Genomic DNA, 19,349 nt, shown 5'->3' on the forward strand with positions numbered 1-19,349 from the left:
AACATGAGGGGGTCTCAGTGTCACCAAGAACAAGTAGGAAGCAGAGGGCTTTTGCTCAGGCCACCTGGCTTCTCGGAGCCAAGTCTGGACTGACCTCAAGAGAACCCCAGGGACTAATATCCCCTACCACAGGTGCCATTCCCTGAAGCCAAGTGCAGACACAGGGCTTCTTTTTGGCTTTGTCTAGGTTTCCCAGATGCATGACCCAGACACCTATTCATGGACCTTATGTTTCGTTTAGGGACAGAGGTCAAAGTGGCAAGGGCCTATGAACTTATCTCCAGTGACAAAGAGGGCAGGATGTGGCCTTGCTGGCTTCCCTGGTCACCATACCTAAAAGTTCAGTCACCCCCCAACTGCTCCTATCCTTCTTCCCACTTTATTTTTTCTCCTTATCACTTATGTAAATCTAATATACTCTATATACTTTTTCCTATTACATTGTCATCTCATGCTAAAATGTTAAATTCCACGAAGGCAGGGATTTCTTTCTGTTTAATTCATTGCTCTGTTCTTAGTGCCTAGAAGAGTGCCTGGGACAAAGCAGGTGCTCAGTAGCTATCTGTGGGATGAATGGGTGGGTGGATGGATGTAGGGGAGATGTTCCCAGTGGCTCAGGAACAGGGGAAGAGGTCCTGGTCAACAGGACTCCTGGAGAGACCTGTCCGGCTATCTCACACCTCTAGTCTCTGGTATGGGTCATGTGGGCTCTTAGGGACAGGTGGGGAAAGCCAGGCTGGGACTCACTCAGAGAGGTTCCTCTTTTCCGAGAAAACCCGGAGGATGAACTCGCCCTCCTGGTGGGGCTCGTAAGTGGAGGGCACAATGACGTACTCGCTGGGAGGCAGGCGGAAGCGCTCAGACACCTCCCGCATGTTGATGTAGGTTCTGCTCCTAGCCTTGGAGGCGTTGTACAGAAAGAAGTCCTTCTGCAGGTGCTGCTTGTTGCCGTGCATCTAAGGGAGAGAAGAGCCCAAGGTACCTCAGCCCCTCGGGAGGGACACCCTGTCCTGCTCACAGTCCTCCTCCAGGGGGGTCCTCCTTCCCAACTCCCTGGTCACTCATTTCATAGTCACGACCTACCAGCTTCCGATTCCCAAGGCCTCGAATAGCTCAACATCCCTGGAGCTCCCTACCCCATATCCTCTTCCTTTTCTGCTGTGATCCAGAAGTGAAGGTCAAGTCTGGCATCCCCCACTCAGGGTCACTTACCAGAATTGCTGCTGCTCAGCTCCAGAACACCTCTGGACTGGGGAAAGACCCCAGGGAGGCAGGGGTGGGGGTTGTGGACTGGGTCTGAGGGAGGTGATTCCTCCACCCCCAAAGAAGGCGATCAGCCTCACAATGTGTCTGTGTGATTCTGTGTGTGAGTGTGAGCAAGCATGTGAGTGTGTAATGGTCTCTGGTGGGCAAGGGGAAGGGCACGTTGTGGGGGTGGGGGTCAGGAGGCCATGCAATGGCCCGAGGACCTGCTCTGGAGTTAGGTAAGGTGGGCCAGGCCCTCTCCTATCACAGTCCTGCCCCAAAACCCCACAGGAGGTGCCCTGATGTGCCCCAGGCGGACACAGGACCCTGGTAACGCTGCACACACTGCTGGCTGCTCCACTTCTATACCTCTTTGGGAACCTTGGGGAGAAACAGAAAAGGAAGGTGCTCAGATTTTTGTGGATTTCAGGTCTTAATGGGGATGGAAACTTGCCAAAGGGCACGCTAGCAATCGTAGAGCGAATAAGGGGCTCTAATGCCCCATGTACCTACCTGGACAGCCCCAGCCCCACCCCCACCTCCCCTAGGTGGGTTCTTCCCCCACTGGTTATAAACTTCTAAGAGGTTCTGACACAAGTGGGCCTGATGTCAGTAGTTTTGGGGGGCACTGGATGTTGGGGAAGCTGGGGAACCCCTCAGGAAGCCCCCTGAAAGCCTCTTCCCTAAAGAGGCGGTCTGAAGCTCGTCAGGGACGGCACACCTCGTAGATGGCGAAACCGATAGTGAAGAGGTTAGCCCCCAGTTTCCGGTCCTTCCTCCGGTTCTTCTGCATCAGAGCCACCAGGAAACTACAGATCACCTCGGAATCATCGGGATCGTCGTCCTCCTCTAGGAGCTTCAGACGGTACTGTGGGTTGGTCCAGAAAGTGTCTGTGCCCCCCCAAAAGGAATTGCACTTTCAGATCTGCCTCTCAGAGAAAGGAAAGGACAGGAGATGAGACGGAGGGAACCTATTCATCTCTAGCCTCCTCATCTACATGCTCAAATATGTATGAAAAATAAAAAATATCCAGGCATTTATTTAATTTGGTGTGTGTGTTGGTGGGGGCAGGTAGCCTTTATACCTTTATACAGATGGACCTGCGCTGATTGGCTAGAGTGGCTCCTCCTTCCTCTGTGAATTTTCATTCTCTGTCTTTGCTGATGGCTTCACTTTTCTCACCTGCTCCTTCAGTGTTACTAGTCTCTGGGATTTGGTCCTGGGCCTCTTCTCTCACGTCCCTAGGCTGTCTTATCCACTCCTACTTTCTAACTGCTCCCTACGTGCTCTTGACTCCTGAGCTGTAGATCCCAGCTTCAATCTCTCTTTTGACTCCTTCCCATCATCCCTTCTTTCTTCCTTCCCTTTCCTTCCTCTCATCTTTCCATCCTTCTTTCCTTCCACAAATACATACTGAGTCCCTGTCATAGAGCCAAGTGCCATTTTTATCTGTGCATCCAGTTCTCCTTCATGCATCTTCACCTGGATATTCTACACATGCCTCAGACTTCCCATGTCCCAAAGTAAACTCCTTTGCAGAAGCCCACAACCAACTCTGTCAAAAACAAAAAACCTTTTTTTTTTTTTCTTCTCCTGTGCATTTCGTGTTATGTCATTGACATTATCTACTCAGGCTCCCAATGAGAGAATTTTGAAGTCATTCTTCCTTCTCCAGATCAACCAATATTTCCTTCCCTCAACCTGCCCCTTCTCCCCATCTCTGCTGCTCCTGACTTGGTCTTCACTTTCATCATCTCTGGCTTAAACTCTTGCAGCTGCTGCTAACTCAGTTCTCCAGTTCAATCCTCAGCATAATGAACACAGTCCTGTTCTGACATAATAACCTGCCTAAAAGTTGTTACCAGCTCCTTAATGTAAGCTACTCAGAATAGAGATTTCCTTCTCAGTAATGTTGTTATTGTTGTTTGGTCACTGCCGTGTCTCTTTGTGATGTCGTGGACTATAGCCCACCAGTCTCCTCTGTCCATAGAATTTTCCCAGGTAAGAATACTGGAGTGGGTTGCCATTTCCTTCTCAAGGGGATCTTCCTGACCCAGGGATCAAACCTGCAACTCCTGCACTGGCAGGCAGATTCTTTACCACAGAGCCACCAGGGAAGTCACCTCTCAGTAAAATGGGGACAATTTAATAAGACATTGTATGTCTGGAAGTTAGTAAAGACTCAGCAGATGCTAGTTAATATTATTCTGCCTGGAACTTGTTCTGCTTGGACCCTTCCCCCATCCAGAGCATCTCCCACCTGGGAAGTTGCGGCAGCCTCCGGCAGAGCAGCCCCTCACCCAGCGGCCCTCGTTCACGGACACTGTCCAAGTCTGAAGCTTGTCGGACTCCAGGGCATCAGCTGTGAGGTTGCAGATCTCCAGCTTTGTGAAATGGTAGATAAAATCATCGTAGGACATCCTGAGAGGTTGGAAGAAAAGAGAGAACTATTTGGGAGGCTGGGAAAGGTAAGAATGCAGGGCTAACACAGCACAATGAAATAGTCCAGAGCAGCTTTGTCATGGTCCTAGAGAGGACCCTGTCCTTCCTTTCCTAGGGTCAACACCGTGTCAGTTCTTTTTTTACATTTTTATTTATTTTTTTAAAATTTGGCCTTGCCATGTGGCTTTCAGATAGTTCCTGACCAGGGATTGAACCTATGTCCTCTGCAGCAGAAGTACATAGTCCTAAGCACTAAACTGCCAGGGAAGTCCCAACACTGTCAGTTCTGATGTATCTCTTGCATTAAACAACTCAAACTCATGCATTCTTGCTGGAAGAGCTTGGCAGCAATTCAGTTCTCCACAGTGGTCCTGTGTGCCTCTCCGCTGGGCCTAAGCACTGTACCAGGCACAGGGGAGGGGTAGTTGGGGAAGCACAGACAATTAAGCAAGCAATTTTATAGGTGATGAGTGATGTTGAGCATCTTTTCATGTGTTTGTTAGCCATCTGTATGTCTTCTTTGGAGAAATGTCTGTTTACTTCTTTGGACCACTTTTTGATTGGGTCTTTTATTTTTATGGAATTGAGCTGCAGGAGTTGCTTGTATATTTTTGAGATTAATTCTTTGTCCATTGCTTCATTTGCTATTATTTTCTCCCATTCTGAAGGCTGTCTTTTCACCTTGCCTATAGTTTCCTTTGTTGTGCAGAAGCTTTTAATTTTAATTAGGTCCCATTTGTTTATTTTTGCTTTTATTTCCAATATTCTGGGAGGTGGGTCATAGAGGATCCTGCTGTGGTTTATGTCAGAGAGTGTTTTGCCTGTGTTTTCCTCTACGAGTTTTATAGTTTCTGGTCTTACGTTTAGATCTTTAATCCATTTTGAGTTTATTTTTGTGTATGGTGTTAGAAAGTGTTCTAGCTTCATTCTTTTACAAGTGGTTGACCAGTTTTCCCAGCACCACTTGTTAAAGAGATTGTCTTTTCTCCATTGTATATTCTTGCCTCCTTTGTCAAAGATAAGGTGTCCACAGGTGCGTGGATTTATCTCTGGTCTTTCTATTTTGTTCCATTGATCTATATTTCTGTCTTTGTGCCAGTACCGTCCTGTCTTGATGACTGGGGCTTTGTAGTAGAGACTTAAGTCAGGCAGGTCGATTCCTCCAGTTCCATTCTTCTTTCTCAAGATTGCTTTGGCTATTTGAGGTTTTTTTTGTATTTCCATACAAATTGTGAAATTATTTGTTCTAGTTCTCTGAAAAATACTGTTGATAGCTTGATAGGATTGCATTGAATCTATAGATTGCTTTGGGTAGTATACTCATTTTCACTATATTGATTCTTCTGGTCCATGAACACAGTATATTTTTCCATCTACTTGTGTCCTCTTTGATTTCTTTCACCAGTGTTTTATAGTTTTCTATAGAAGATATACCGATGGCTAACAAACACATGAAAAGATGCTCAACATCACTCATTATCAGAGAAATGCAAATCAAAACCACAATGAGGCACCATTTCACACCAGTCAGAATGGCTGCTATCCAAAAATCTACAAGCAATAAATGCTGGAGAGGGTGTGGAGAAAAGGGAACCCTCTTACACTGTTGGTGGGAATGCAAACTAGTACAGCCACTATAGAGAACAGTGTGGAGATTACTTAAAAAACTGGAAATAGACCTTCCATATAACCCAGCAACCCCACTGCTGGGCATACATACTGAGGAAACCAGAATTGAAAGAGATACATGAACCCCAATGTTCATTGCAGCACTGTTTATAATAGCCAGGACATGGAAACAACCTAGATGTCCATCAGCAGATGAATGGATAAGAAAGCTGTGGTGCATATACACAATGGAGTATTACTCAGCCATTAAAAAGAATACATTTGAATCGGTTCTAATGAGGTGGATGAAACTGGAGCCTATTATACAGAGTGAAGTAAGCTAGAAAGAAAAACACCAATACAGTATACTAATGCATATATATGGAATTTGGAAAGATGGTAACAATAACCCTGTATGCGAGACAGCAAAAGAAACACAGATGTATTGAACAGTCTTTTGGACTCTGTGGGAGAGGGTGAGGGTGGGATGATATGGGAGAATGTCATTGAAACATGTAAATTATCATAAGTGAAATGAATCGCCAGTCCAGGTTTGATGCATAATACAGGGTGCTCGGGGCTGGTGCACTGGGATGACCCAGAGGGATGGGATGGGGAGGGAGGTGGGAGGGGGGTTCAGGATGGGGAACACATGTAGACCCATGGTGGCTTCAAGTCAATGTATGGCAAAACCAATACAATATTGTAAAGTAAAATAAATAAATTAATTAAAAAAATAAAGATGATGAGTATCACAAATTAATCCCAATCCTGAGGAAAACAAGTGGGTCCAGAAGAAAGTTCCCTTTAATCTGAGACTTGAAGCCTCAATAGAAATGATCAGAGTGAGGGTGAGAGTGGCATCGAGTGAGCTGAGTAACTAGGGCTTCCTCCACTCAGAAAACAGCTCCACCAAGGCCAGAGCAAGTGTCTGGAGCAGTGCGTGTGGTGGAGTGTCACAAAACCACAGGAGCCATAGCGCAGTGGCTTGGCCCGGGGCCCGGTCATCACCATAACTCTCAGGCTGCTCTCAAAACCCTCAATCTTGCCGGGTCTCTGGCTGGATTTGGAGAATAGGGCTCAGATGTCCCAAGGGCTAGAATCTGATGGCCATTTTCTGGGGTTGGAGGTTTGAGATTTCAGTGCCCACCCCATCCCTTACCCTTCAGAGTCCTCTTGGGTCCTGGACTCACCAGAACTCTCCATCCTCAGTGACCTGGTGCTGCAAACGGGCCTTCTCGTCCTTGTCCACATAGCTCCAGTCCTTCCAGCTGGAGGGATGATGGAGGTGTGATGAAAGGGAAAAGAAAGGGAAGGCCTGATATGAGCTGGGCCAGGAGGTGTCAGAGAAATATGAACAAAATAGCTCCTCTCCCAACTGCAGCCAGTGTGAACCACCAAAATGCAAATCTGACCTGATACCCCATAATCGCTTCCCACCATCCTCAGGATTAAGACCAAGCTTTTAAAATGGTTTATGAGGGCCTGACTTTTCTCTGATTAAAACTTTAACCATTCCTCACCCTTTCAAGTTAGGAGCTGGGCCTGGAAATAGGTAACTTGGGATTTCAATTTAATTATACCAGTACTAGCTGTAACCCTGGGCAAGTCACTTCACCTGTCGCAGTTTCTGTTTTCTCAACTGCAAAAGGGAAATGATTATGTCACCTACTCAGTGCTGTGATGAGCAAGAGATGAAATATTGCATGTAAAACTTTTAGAACAGGCCCATCATCTAATAAGTAACTGTCTGAGTTACTGAGAAAAAGACTAAACAGGTAAACTTCTCCTTCCTCCTGCCACCCCACAAAACATCCCAGTTTTGTATTTTTTAAGGGCTGGGCAGTTTTACACTCTCTCTCCCAAAGGAGGAGGAACTAAAGCACCTTTGTGAGGAGAATGAAGCTAAACTAGATTGTCTCTGGAGAGGTTAGGGATTGAAGAAGTGCTTGGAATCAGGGAATACCGGAGGGGAGATGGAGATTCCTGAGACCAGCAGGAGGGACACAGTGAGTGGGGGAGGGAACTCTCCTTGAGTGACCGAGGCTGAGTCCCACTTGTCACCAGTCCCTGAAGTGGAGGAGTTGGCAGAAAGTGGACCCCAAGATCTGAGACTGGAGAATATAGCGAGGGTCCCTGTGGGTGACTGGGACCAGTGGGCTGGTAGACTTATGGGGTACCAGGGACCCTTCCAGAGAAGAGAACCCAGTTCAAATGCCATCCCTCCAGGCAACCTTTTGCTACCTTCCTGTCCCCTCAAACTATGAGAAGGGCTCCTGCTTTGTGACCCTAACTGTAGCATTTATCTCAATGATTAGTGTTTTTCTGTCCTTCCCACTAGACCTTAAGGCCTATAGGGCAGGGTATGAATCTCTGTGTTCATTTCTAAGTCCCCAGACAGAAGCATGGGGCCTGACACATACTGCACAATGAGGTGTCTGGGATTTGTCACACAGATAAGAGAAGGGAACAGTAAGGAGACCAGGATCAGCACCTTATTGATCTACCCAGCAAAGTTGCCTATTCACAGAATGCCCCCAGTGCTTAGGATTGTGCCTGGGATTCAGTAAGTGCTCAACACATACTTGCTAAGTGCATGAATGGCCAAACAAGCCAGTAATTATGGTGCCCTGAGATGAGAGGTATGTTAAAATTAGCACAGGGGCTGAGGGCACACACAGCCTAGTTGTGGTCCTTCTCAGCTAAGGGGGCCTGCTCTGCCCCCTTGGGAATAAAGGAGCTCCAGGGCCCACTCTCCCTGCAGAGAGGCAGTCAGGAGCCAGCGATTGGGGTGGAACAATAAAGGCTTTGTGAAGGTTCTGGAGCCTTCACAATAGCTTCCTCCCTCTGTGTGCTGTTTTAGCTGCTTCCAGTCACTTGCTCCCAGTAATAAGTAGTACAGTTCTTTCAAAGGACCTATGCATCTCTTCCTGGGGCCAGTGAGGGAGAGGAAATGTTAGCACTGGCTAAGCTCTCTGCAACACCATCACATTTTCTCCTCATAACAGCCCACCAGGTAGGTGCTAACATTTTCCCCATTTTATAGATAATTATGAGAAAGGAAGTTACTTGTCTAGTCAGACCACTGCATCCAGACTCCCCTCCTGCCTGGACATGGCCCATGCTCTCTAGGATCTTTCCTTTCCCCTCAATGGCCATCAGCAAGCTCTTGGGGTCCCAGGTTCCCGAGGCTCTGCTCCCAGCCCTATCCTGGAGCTACACCCCTTCTGTTCCTTAGCATGAGCCCTTCTCTGGAGCCATCTCCTCTTCTATTCCCAGTCCTTCCCTAGAGCCACACCCCCTTTTCTCCTCTGTGGATCATTGGTTTTAAGGGTGATTTAAGACCAAGCATTTGTAGTACTCTTATGGCTTGGTCCCCAACCCAACCTTGTCCCAGGTCCTATTGTCCCCTATTCATGGGGTCCCCTCACCCACCTGTCACTCCAGGAGCCATTCCACTCCACCTGGCCCCAGGGGTTCCGCAGCCGCACCAGCTTCACTTTCTCACCCTTGTACAGCGCCTTGGGCAAAGAGGAAAAGCTCTCTTGCTCTGGACCCTTTCTGAAGCCGGGGTGGGGGATGGGGGGTGGGGGTGGGGGAGTCTTCTGTCTTACGCTGAGGGTTGGGGTGGGAGTGGGAGTTGGGAGAGGGATCCCATACAGGGAGCTGTCCTGATTGGTCAAGGAGACTAATCACAAGTTTGCTGTGAAATGGCAGAACCTTAGCACGAGCTTACAGGAGTCAGGCTTGGCCATCACCTTGCCATCTTCTAAGAAGTGATTTTCACAGTGAACATCTGGCTATTTAGAAATTTGGGTGGAGTGGGTGGAGGAGGCAGGGCATATAATGTAGGGCTCTGCTGGCAGTTAGGTGTCTCTGTGTGAATTATTAATAGAAAAAAATGCCCCTGCTGGCTGAAGAGTGACAGAAAATGTCCCCTCTAAGTAGATTTATCAGAAAAAGGGGCCCCTTCCTCCTGTCTGCAGCAGGGGCTGCTGTGGACAACTGCCTCTCTCTGCCCATCCCTATGACCACGGCACAACTGCCCAACTGTGCACAAGGGGCCTGACAAACTCCCTGTCTCTGTCGTGACCCAGTTAAGGCCAGATGTGCCAGTGGGAGCAAAACATCATTACTGACCATGAAAAACAAGAAACACAAGAGCCCATGAAATTAATTTCATAAAACCAAAGTGATTTCTCTTTGTTCGTTGGAAATGTTGGGGCAATTGCTATCTTTAGCACTAAAAACAAACATAAACTGAGCACTGTCTTGTGGCAAGATCCACCTACAAGTCCCAGTGGTCTCCTCCAACCCCAGGCACTCAGCCTGAGTACCTGATTGGAGGCAAATTCTGCAGATGCAAAAGGGCACAGAAAGCCAAGTCCTGACTTCAGGAGGTTCCCCCAAGTAGCCCCTCAAGTCCTAACCCTTCATACCCCGCCAGGCTCACCTCCTCCAGCCCAGTGACTGAGTAGGCATGGCCTTTGACCAGCCCACAGGCCATTCTTGTCTCAAACTGAACTGGAACAATTGTCTGTGGAGTGAAAACCGGACAGCCTGTCAGGGCTTGTTTCCTGAGACAAAGTTCACACTGGTTCACATCCTGGGTTCAGTGAGGACAAGGACTCCTCCATGCTCTGGAAGCGTGCCTCCTAGCCATGAGAAGACCCACACTAGCCCTTTAAGAGAGCCAAGAATATGCAGCCCAGACAAGGTGTTTCCTTCAAGCTGGTCCCTTGACCATTGGAGAACAATGTGGAGGCTGGGGCCATGAGGTGAGTGAGAGCGTGCCTGGCCCTCCTTTCTGGATCCCTTGGGTCTTTCAAAGGAAGAAGTGGGGGTGGATGGAGGCTGCCTTGGGTCAGGCTCCCCTTCCCTGAGCCCACCCAGGGTTGACTATTCCTGGAAGAGAAAGGGATTGAGAAAGGGGGTTAGATGAAACATGGAGGTCTAATCTTTTATCTTTATATCCCCTCACCTTCTCCACCCACCCTAGAACATATTCAAGAAATTAAAAGTAGACTTCCTTAGTGGTCCAGTGGTTAGGACTCCATACCTGCAGTGCAGGGGGTGCGGGTTTGATCCTTGATTGGGGAACGAAGATCCCACGTGCCATGTGATGTGGCCAAAAATTTAAAAAAAGAAAGAAATTAAAAGTTTCTGCACCCAGGCAGAGAATTCCAAGGCAGCTAGAGGAGAGTCCTGCTCAGACATGACTGTGCCTCAGGGAGCAGGGAAGTCTCTTCCATCTGAGATTTGCAGCCACAGGAGATCCTTGGGAGAAGGGTAGGATGGCCAAAACCCAGTGAGCCCTAGATGGATCTCTGTGGCTTCATTCTGCCTGGTGATATGACAGCTTTAAGAGGTAGCCTGGAGCCCTTTTCAAAGTGAGGGGTATGTGAGGAGCCAAGGCTTTTGACATCTCAAACTCTTCCAGATTTTAGTCTTTAGAGGACCCAGACCATGTGAATAGAAAGGCAGGGGGGCAGGAGGTTCACAAATCTCTCAGTTTTGGACCAGGGAAACCACCTGAAATGACTCTTGTGGCATTACATATGCATTCCCAGCTGTTCCACTACTGGCCATCTGTCCAAAGGAAAGTGTCCTGGATGGACACAAAGATGTATCTAATAGGATGTTAGCTGTAACATTTAAAAACTACAGCCAAAACAGAAAAAGAAAATATTTAAATTCCCCATAATAAGTTATGGGGTAAAAAAACTACAATTTATCTGCATGTTGGACTATTGTACAGCCACGAAAAATGTTATAGAAGACACACTAAGAATGTGATTCTTGTTGACACATTAGGTATATAAAGCTAACTGAAAAAGAAGCATGCTGCAAAGAGGTACATACAGTATGACTGCATTTTTAAAATAAAAATTTAGATTAGGTGTATGCATAGAAAAACCCTAGTAGGACATATGCCAAATGTTATTATCCTCAGATAGGGAAAAAATAGGTTCATTTTTTTCTCTGCTTTACTGTATAGCATGTATTACTTCCAAAACTACTAGAATATAAGCTCGGGGGGTGGGGCCGGGGGAGTGTGTGGAAACTGCTTGTTCCTTAGAATCTGAAACAAATGGGAGAGAATTTTCTTTGTTTGTTAGAAGAGTGCCTAGTAGGAGCTCAGTAAATAAGTGTCAAATACATAAATGAACGAACTAGAAGGAGAGAAATACTTTACAAATAAATGAAATCTCTCTCATAAATATTTATGCCAGTTAATTCATTATCAGAGAAACTGCCTGGACCATGGAGTATGAAGGAACCCCTTCCCCTCCCCCGCCAGAGATTCCCTCCAAAAGCTGTCTCCCCCCCTTGCCTCAGGAGCCTTAGAGCGAGCAAGAGATTCCAACCCAGACCCCTGGAAGGCCCCAGGAGGAGCCCACGTGGGCGGTGCCGGCTGCTGAGGAAGGTCTGACACCACACAACACACCCGTGCCATGCAGGTGGGAGGAGTACACACCCGAGTTGGTCTGTCATCTGAGCATCCCTCAGGGATGAGGTCTGAGTCCCTGAGCCGCGAGTTATCCATATTCCTCACCATCCGCTCAATCAACTCCCCCATTTTCAGCCCAGAAGGAGAGGTTCCATAGGTCATGTTTGTGCCATCCTGAGGCCCAACAGGGAGGGCAGGGGACAGTCCAGGAGAGGGAGAGGGAGTAACAAAGGAGGGTGATAGAAAGGGAAGGAGAGAGAAAGAAGGGAGGGGACAGACAAAGAAACAGAGGAGAGATAAGTAGAGCATGAATGGAGAAAAGATGGAGAACAGTGATGCAGAAAGAAAACGTTTGTCCATGGGTGCTTCATCTTCCCAAGCTTTCCCATCTACTGGGGGTACTAGGAGAGGAAGGAACAGGAATTCAGCTTGGGCCCCTTCCTCACCAACAGAGATAACCAAGACTATTAGAATACATTGACTACCCCCCAGGGAGGGTGTATCTCCTGGCCAGTCTGCCATCCCCTTGCCCTTGGCTCTGGTCTCAGTTCACACCACTTTGTTGAGAGGTGGACTGCAGGCTGAGCTTCTCCCAGAGTACAACACAAAGCCTGGGTCCCACATGTGAGATCTGATCAAAGCTCAATGACTGAGAGGCTTTCTTAGGGAACTGGTAGGTTCAGGTCCATAGCCCGGTGTGTGGCCAGCTTACTAGGGGCATGCTGGAACTGAGAAACACCAGCCCCGGAGGCCTATTTCCACCTAAATTTTTGCATCTTTATTGAAAACCTCCAGAAACTTCTCCCTTGAGAAATTCCCAGTTTTCAAAGTTGAGAGCTACTTTTCTGCTTCCTAAAACAGAACGTTCACCCCGCCCCAGAGGAAAGTCCTGTGCTGCTGTTCACTGGGTAAGTCTTCCCAGTAGTGGCAGCTCCCTGTCCTGCACCCCATACCCCAGACTTACATCAATGGAGCAGCCCATGAGGGAACCCCTCTCGATGGCTTTCTTCATGATCTTGTACATGTCTCTGGGAGCATCCTTGATTTCAAAAAACTCTGTCACTCCTCCCGTGAAGTCTTCCATGGCCTCTGTAGTGTTCCCACCTTTCAGGGCTTCATACGAACCATGGAGCCTTAGAGATAGGATGAAGACTAGTCTGGGGTCACAGGGTTCCAGGAAACATGACCCAGGTACCCCTGGCTCCAGGACTTTACTCTTGGGTCCTGTGATGCTGTCTTGTCCAAATTCTCCAACAACTCTGTAAGCTTTTAAACAGATACTATGATTCCCTTTCTTCACAATGGAGAAACTGAGCTCCAGAAGCTGTGTGACCAGCTAAGGCCACAGAGAGGAGAAACACTGGGGCTGGAACCTTCTATTCCCACTTCCTGATAGTTCTGTTTCCACTATACTCAGAATCCGAAGTAGGGCTCCATTAAAGCCATTAGTAGCTGGAGTGGAGCTTCTGAGAGGCAACATGGATTTTCTTCATTTATTCTGAGCTCCAGTGTTATGTGGCAGCCTGGATGGGAGGGGAGTTTGGGGGAAAATGGATACATGTATACTTATGGCCGAGTCCCTTCACTGTTCACCTGAAACTATCACAACATTGTTAATCAGCTGTACCCCAATACAAAATAAAAAGTTATATATATATATATAAATACATACATACATACATACATACATACATATATGTATATATAGTGAGCTCAGGAGGTTGAGCCAACCAGGGCTCTGGGATTTAAGTTCCAGAGAAATAATGTTGGGATCCAGGATCTGTAGTGCCACCAAGAAGGGAGGATTAAAGAGCTCACTATGGAAACTAAAGATTTCCTATCCCCGTCTTACTTAGCATAAGCCTTCTCCAGCAGAGCACTCCAGAACTCATTGCGATGGTTGGATTTGGTGAAAACCAGTTGATTGTTGTAAGTTGGCAGGCAGTCATCAATAACCACGTCCACCCAGTCTCCATAGCGCCAGAACTGCACAGAAGCATCAAGCACAGTGCCATCCTCAGATTACCAGTGGCAAATGTGTCCCTACCCCACGTTCCTTTTGTTCACACTATTCTGGGTTTAGAGAAGGTGAATCTGTCTTTAAGTGGACTGTGAGCTCTTTGAGGGCAGGAAGTATGTTACAAACCATTATGTCTCTTCCCCACAGTCCAGCTCAGTACAGGGGATGGTAGGTACTCCGTGTGTATCTGAGGGCTTGAGATTTTCCTTCTGCTCTGTAGGTCTGGGGAGGGTCTAGGTATCAGTATCATTAGTTATCTCAGCTGATTCTTATATGCAGTCAGGGCTGAGAAGCACTGGTCTAGGAGAAGGTGACGTATAATTTATGTACTTCTTGATGACAAATAAGGTAGGAATTGTTGTTGAAGAAGAAGGATTGACATGGAAATGGAAGGTGACCCAGAATATACTCTGGTTAAACCAGGAACACTGTCCAGTAATCCCAATTCTAGATGATCTTTATTGAACAAATCGGTTTTAACCCAAGAAAGCCAAAAGTAGTTTAATTTCCTTCTAATGACATTTACTATCCTATGAACAAGAAGGCAAAAATCCGTGTGGTCTTTGTGTTTATGATCCTTTCGGTTTCAGACCTTTTAAATACCCAAGGGGAGTGAGCAGCTCGATGGCATAGGGGAAAAACAAAACTTGGGACCCCGCTGCCCTGTCTGCATTGGAATGGCAGCAGGAATCTGATCCTAAACCTTCAGAGAAGGCAGTTTCTGAGGCCTTCCATCCTGGGATACAAGATCAACTGATGATCTGGGTCAGTCCAGGACACTGGGAGCCTTCAGGGCTGTTCAGAAGCCTCAGAATACCCGTAGATACAGGTGCCCACATACAAAGCTCATTTCAGTTCTGGGTCAGCATGGGGTTTTGCTCTTTGCTCGGACAATTTGGATCCAGAAAGTTTCCAGTGTCTGAACTTATTCTGAAACCAAAAGACTCATTGCTGGGCCAAGCCAGAAGCCTGGTCCCCAGATTAACCAGACTTTTCTTCCAGAGCCCGGAAGGGGTAAATGGTAGTGTGGGTATAGACCTGTGTTGGCATTTCTTTTGCAGCCTAAAGGGCCCTCTGGATTCCCAGTGCTAGTGTCTTAGGGATTTACTTGAGAAGGACTTCTGGTTATCACACAGAAGCCTGACAGCTGGAAAGGTAAAAATAGACCAACAGGCCAGCAAACAGGATATCTTCTAACCTTTCTGGGGCCTAACGGAAGGTGTAGGGGTTTGAGGGTAGGAAGAAATAAACAACTACTTCCTCACAGGCTTGAGGCCTGAAGGGGGTCACTGCCCACAGCCATAGCTGGCTGGGTGGGTGGGAATCTTTCCTGGAGCCACGGGGAAGTCAAGCCTGGGAGACCAGCGGTAGGTGGACAGCCCGCTGGCCCTCTTAACTACAGTCCCTTGACCTCACCTGGAAGTGAAAAATCCCCGCGTAGTTTTCAGTGAAACTCTGATCATGGGGTATGACCCGGAAAAGCAGACGCTTGTTCAAGGTCAGGCAAGCGATGGCTGCAAGAAACCAGCAGTCCCCTGCAGGCAAATATGTGGCACAGGTCACAGGAGGGCCCACTCCTCCAGGGAGGAAGGAGACCCCATCCCCATCAGCTGCTCTGCTTTCTGGAGAAGGGGGTACACTGGGCTCTCACTGTCCTGCTTCCAGATCTGACCTTATGGACATGTCAGCCAAGGAAAGGAGTGTGACTGCAGTCCCTGGACCATGCGATCAACAGGGTAACTTACCCCCTCGTGACTGCTTTCCTGAAGGCTATAGGCAATTCCTCTGTCTGCAGTATAAGCTCAGACCTCCATTTGGACCTCAGTGGAAACTGAGCGGTGGGGGTCATAATTGGGTCATTCTTTCTAACACCTGTAGGAAGGCTGCCTGCCCTGCACCTTTGCAATGTGACTGCAGAATCTGAGCATCTGAGAGCCATCAGACCAGCCCATTAGTACTGTAAGGAAAGCTGGTTAGTATTTGGAGGCGGCACTTTGCCCTGTTTGTGTGTGCATGCATGTGTGTGAATGCCCAAGTGGCAGGCCAGGAACACTAACAGAACACAGGCTAGGTTATGCAAGGCCTTTGCTGTGCCGTGTGGGATGTCACGACATCTTTGAGACTGCAGAGGGGAGGCTGAGAGCCTCCACAGGCCTCCTCCCACCACCACTACCACCTCCCCACTCCCCACCTCCCAAGCAGCCAGCCTCTCCTCTGAAACAGTGTGTTGGTTGGAAGGCCCAGGGTATTAGCTGGCCAGGGCTCTGCAGGCAGCCTTCCTTCAAGTGCAGGAAGTCAGATATTCAAAACCTCTTCAGCCTCTCCTTCCGGGACCAAATTAGCTAAATTCCTTTCATTTGGCCTTGAGCGCCCCTTTTCCCTCAAGTTCTAAATTATGTCTGTTGATGTTTGTTTCCTCCAGCTTTACTTCACAGAACTTTTCTGCAGTTTGCAGTAAAGACAATACCTTCCAAATAAGAGGCTGAGACAGAGGAAGCAGCCAAGCTAATTAACCAGACAGAAAATTGGATGCTCATCCACATGGCACGTGTTGTCTTTGTTGAAAAGCGTCTTTAATACGGAGCTATTCTAGGGCAGTTTAAACAAGAGTTTGAGTTATGAAAGCAGTTTTTGTGAGCATATTGATTCTGCATGCCCAAGGGACATGCATGGCACACAATTTCAGAGCTGCCTTCTAAGGAAGGTTGTTGTTTAGTCTCTAAGTCACGTCTGACTCCTCATGACCTCATGGACTTAGCCTGCCAGGCTCCTCTGTCCATGGGATTTACGAGGCAAGAACACTGGAGTGGGTAGCCATTTCCTTCTCCAGGGACTCTTTCTGACCCAGGGATCAAACTCCCATCTCCTGCACTATTAGGCAAATTCTTAACCACTGAGTCACAAGGGAAGCCCTTCAAGGAAGGTGGGTCCTGCTAGAAACAGGGCTTTTGTCTTGCTGAGTGGGGTGTGTGAGTGTCCTGGAGACTCTGGAGAGGAGGCGACCTCCTGTTGTAACACAAGGCAAACAACTGATGAGAAAGGTGGGAGGGACAGAAATTAAATGAAGCAATCTCCAACACAGAGCTGAATGAGTTTAAATAATGTTATCAAAACTACCTCCCCCAAATTCATTACAAGCAAAACCAGATTCGTGTCCCTTTACTTACTGTAAAAGGATCATACCTCTTAATCACCCCCTTGATTGTTTGGCTAAATAGGACCAGAGAAACTTTCCTACCTAGATCTCCTTGGCAGATGTCAGTTCTATTGGCTCCACCAACGATAAATCGCGGATTCTCACAAATTTCCTGCGAAGCAAAAAGGAAATAATAATAGTAGTAGTAGCTATTATTTACTGAGGTTCATATGCAGTACTGGCATCACATATCAGGAGTTTTACACACACCACTCATTTAAACCTCAGAAACGCCCATGAATTGGATACTATCGTTGTTATTTTTCAGATGAGAACACCAAGACTCAGAGAGGTTAAGAATTTGCCCAAGGACACACAGCTAGCAGGGAGGAGAAGCCAGATGCATGGCTCCTTTTCTCATTGTTCCACATTGATCCCTCACAGTGATACACTGTCTGAGTAAGGAAGCACCTTGGGAGTTAGGGCAGTGTCACTACTTCCACAGCTTTGACCAAGGGACAGTAGAAAACACGGCTCTTGTTTTTTTTCTAAGCCAGGAAAAGAGGTGCAGGAGAGAAAGAAAGGATCTTTTTCCCCTGGATGTGGTAACATAGATATTTACTGTCAGCATGTGTCCCAAGGGCCACAGGACTTGAGAGCTGGGGAGAGCCAAGAATAAATTTGACATGGGCCTCGAAGGCCTCCCAGTCTGTTGGCAGTATTTCTTTAATAAAGCTAACCCAACATGACACCCTGGTCTCAGCAGTTTTCAAATCCAGGCACTACCGGTTATATGCATCCCAACAGAGGCCAACAGAGGGTGCTCTTGTGTTTGTTTGGATGTGTCATGCTTTGTATTTTAACTTTAGAAATAATTATAGATTCTGTGTTTTGGTTTCAACTTTGTCCTTCACCGCTTCAAGAAGCCTTGCTATCTTGGTGATATAGCCCTCTCTGTTTTTCTGTCTTCCCTAATGCAACAACCCGGGTGAGTGAGCTCAGTGAGTGGATCTCCCTGAGCTCAAGGATCTGTCTCACCTACTAGATGGAAAGTCGTGCATAGATCACACCACACACACCACCCCCTTGAAGCTCTTATCAATGGAAAGATAAACCCCAAATAATAATTTTTTAAAAGGTTATCTATAGGGGAGGAAAGGATTCAGTGGTGAATATAGGGATGGAAGTAAAACTCCGAGTATATCTGTTTTAAAATAATTTTGACTTAGGAACCATGTGCATTTTATAGAATTAAAAACCAAATTGAAGAAAATGCAATTTTAAAAAGCAATCTGTAACTGTGAAAGGATAAAATTCTTATTTTAAGCTACCAAGTTTATGGTAATATATTATAGCAGCCATAGGAGCCTCATACAAATGGCAAAAAGTGCATGGGAAAATGCTCAACATCATTAATCATAAGGGAAGTTCAAATTAACACTACAATGTGATACTACTACACACCAGACAAAATGGTTAATACTGAAAAGAGTAATAAACTGGTATACTAATTTTACTGGGGAAAAAAGCAATCTGTAAAAGCTGAAAGCAAATTGAAGAAAAGGAACCTAACTGCTTATCAAATTGATGGCATGATCACATACATAAAATGAATTCTTACAAGTGACTTGCAATGTAAAATGTTGGCTGTTTATTCCTTTTGGGATATATCCTAAGTTCAGTTCAGTTTAGTCGCTCAGTTGTGTCCAACTCTTTGCGACCCTGTCTCTTTAAGAATTTTCCACAGTTTTTTGTGATCCACACAGTCAAAGGCTTTAGCATAGTCAATAAAGCAGAAGTAGATGTTTTTCTAGAATTCTCTTGCTTTTTCGATGATCCAACAGATGTTGACAATTTGATTTCTGATTCCTCTGCCTTTTCTAAATCCAGCTTGAACATTTGGAAGTTCACGGTTCAGGTACTGTTTAAGCCTGGCTTGGAGAATTTTGAGCATTACTTTACTAGCGTGTGCTGCTGCTGCTGCTGCTAAGTCGCTTCAGTCTTGTCCGACTCTGTGCGACCCCATAGACGGCAGCCCACCAGGCTTCCCCGTCCCTGGAATTCTCCAGGCAAGAACACTTGCCATTTCCTTCTCCAATGCATGAAAGTAAAAAGTGAAAGTGAAGTCGCTCAGTCGTGTCCGACTCTTAGCGGCCCCATGGACTGCAGCGTACCAGGCTCCTCCATCCATGGATTTTCCAGGCAAGCGTGTGAGATGAGTGCAATTGTGCGGTAGTTTAAGCATTCTTTGGCATTACCTTTCTTTGGGATTGGAATGAAAATTGACCTGGCATGCTGCAGTCCATGGGGTCGCCAAGAGTTGGACACAACTGAGAGATTGAACTGAACTGAACTTTGCTATCCTGTGGACCACAGCACACCAGGCTTCCCTGTCTATCACCAACTCCCAGAGCTTGCTGAAACTCATGTCCATTGAGTCCATGAT

At 46.9% G+C, this 19,349-nt stretch overlaps 1 protein-coding gene and 1 long non-coding RNA gene across 8 annotated transcripts in view; one reads left to right on the plus strand and one right to left on the minus strand.

The window, feature by feature from the left end:
- The window catches only part of CAPN3 (calpain 3), a 53,055-nt gene that overhangs the window by 9,431 nt on the left and 24,275 nt on the right, over positions 1–19,349 (minus strand). For 2 of the 7 annotated variants that reach the window (XM_044925164.2, XM_006066194.4), the window contains exons 2-13: positions 17,006–17,075; positions 15,184–15,302; positions 13,600–13,733; positions 12,712–12,880; positions 11,775–11,921; positions 9,750–9,833; positions 8,732–8,817; positions 6,490–6,567; positions 3,507–3,667; positions 1,967–2,136; positions 1,615–1,626; positions 748–956 (exon numbers count right to left, since the gene is read on the minus strand). In XM_044925164.2, the coding sequence (XP_044781099.1) occupies positions 748–956; positions 1,615–1,626; positions 1,967–2,136; positions 3,507–3,667; positions 6,490–6,567; positions 8,732–8,817; positions 9,750–9,833; positions 11,775–11,921; positions 12,712–12,880; positions 13,600–13,733; positions 15,184–15,302; positions 17,006–17,075 (1,439 nt within the window). The other 5 variants (XM_044925165.2, XM_044925166.2, XM_044925167.2 and 2 more) reach the window with 4 other exon arrangements.
- Positions 889–2,286, plus strand: LOC123328100. Its single transcript, XR_006542868.1, has 2 exons — positions 889–978; positions 1,935–2,286. It is a non-coding gene; the product is annotated as an uncharacterized LOC123328100 (long non-coding RNA).

The sequence above is a fragment of the Bubalus bubalis genome, chromosome 11, assembly GCF_019923935.1.
Source record: "Bubalus bubalis isolate 160015118507 breed Murrah chromosome 11, NDDB_SH_1, whole genome shotgun sequence".
Taxonomy (NCBI): domain Eukaryota; kingdom Metazoa; phylum Chordata; class Mammalia; order Artiodactyla; family Bovidae; genus Bubalus; species Bubalus bubalis.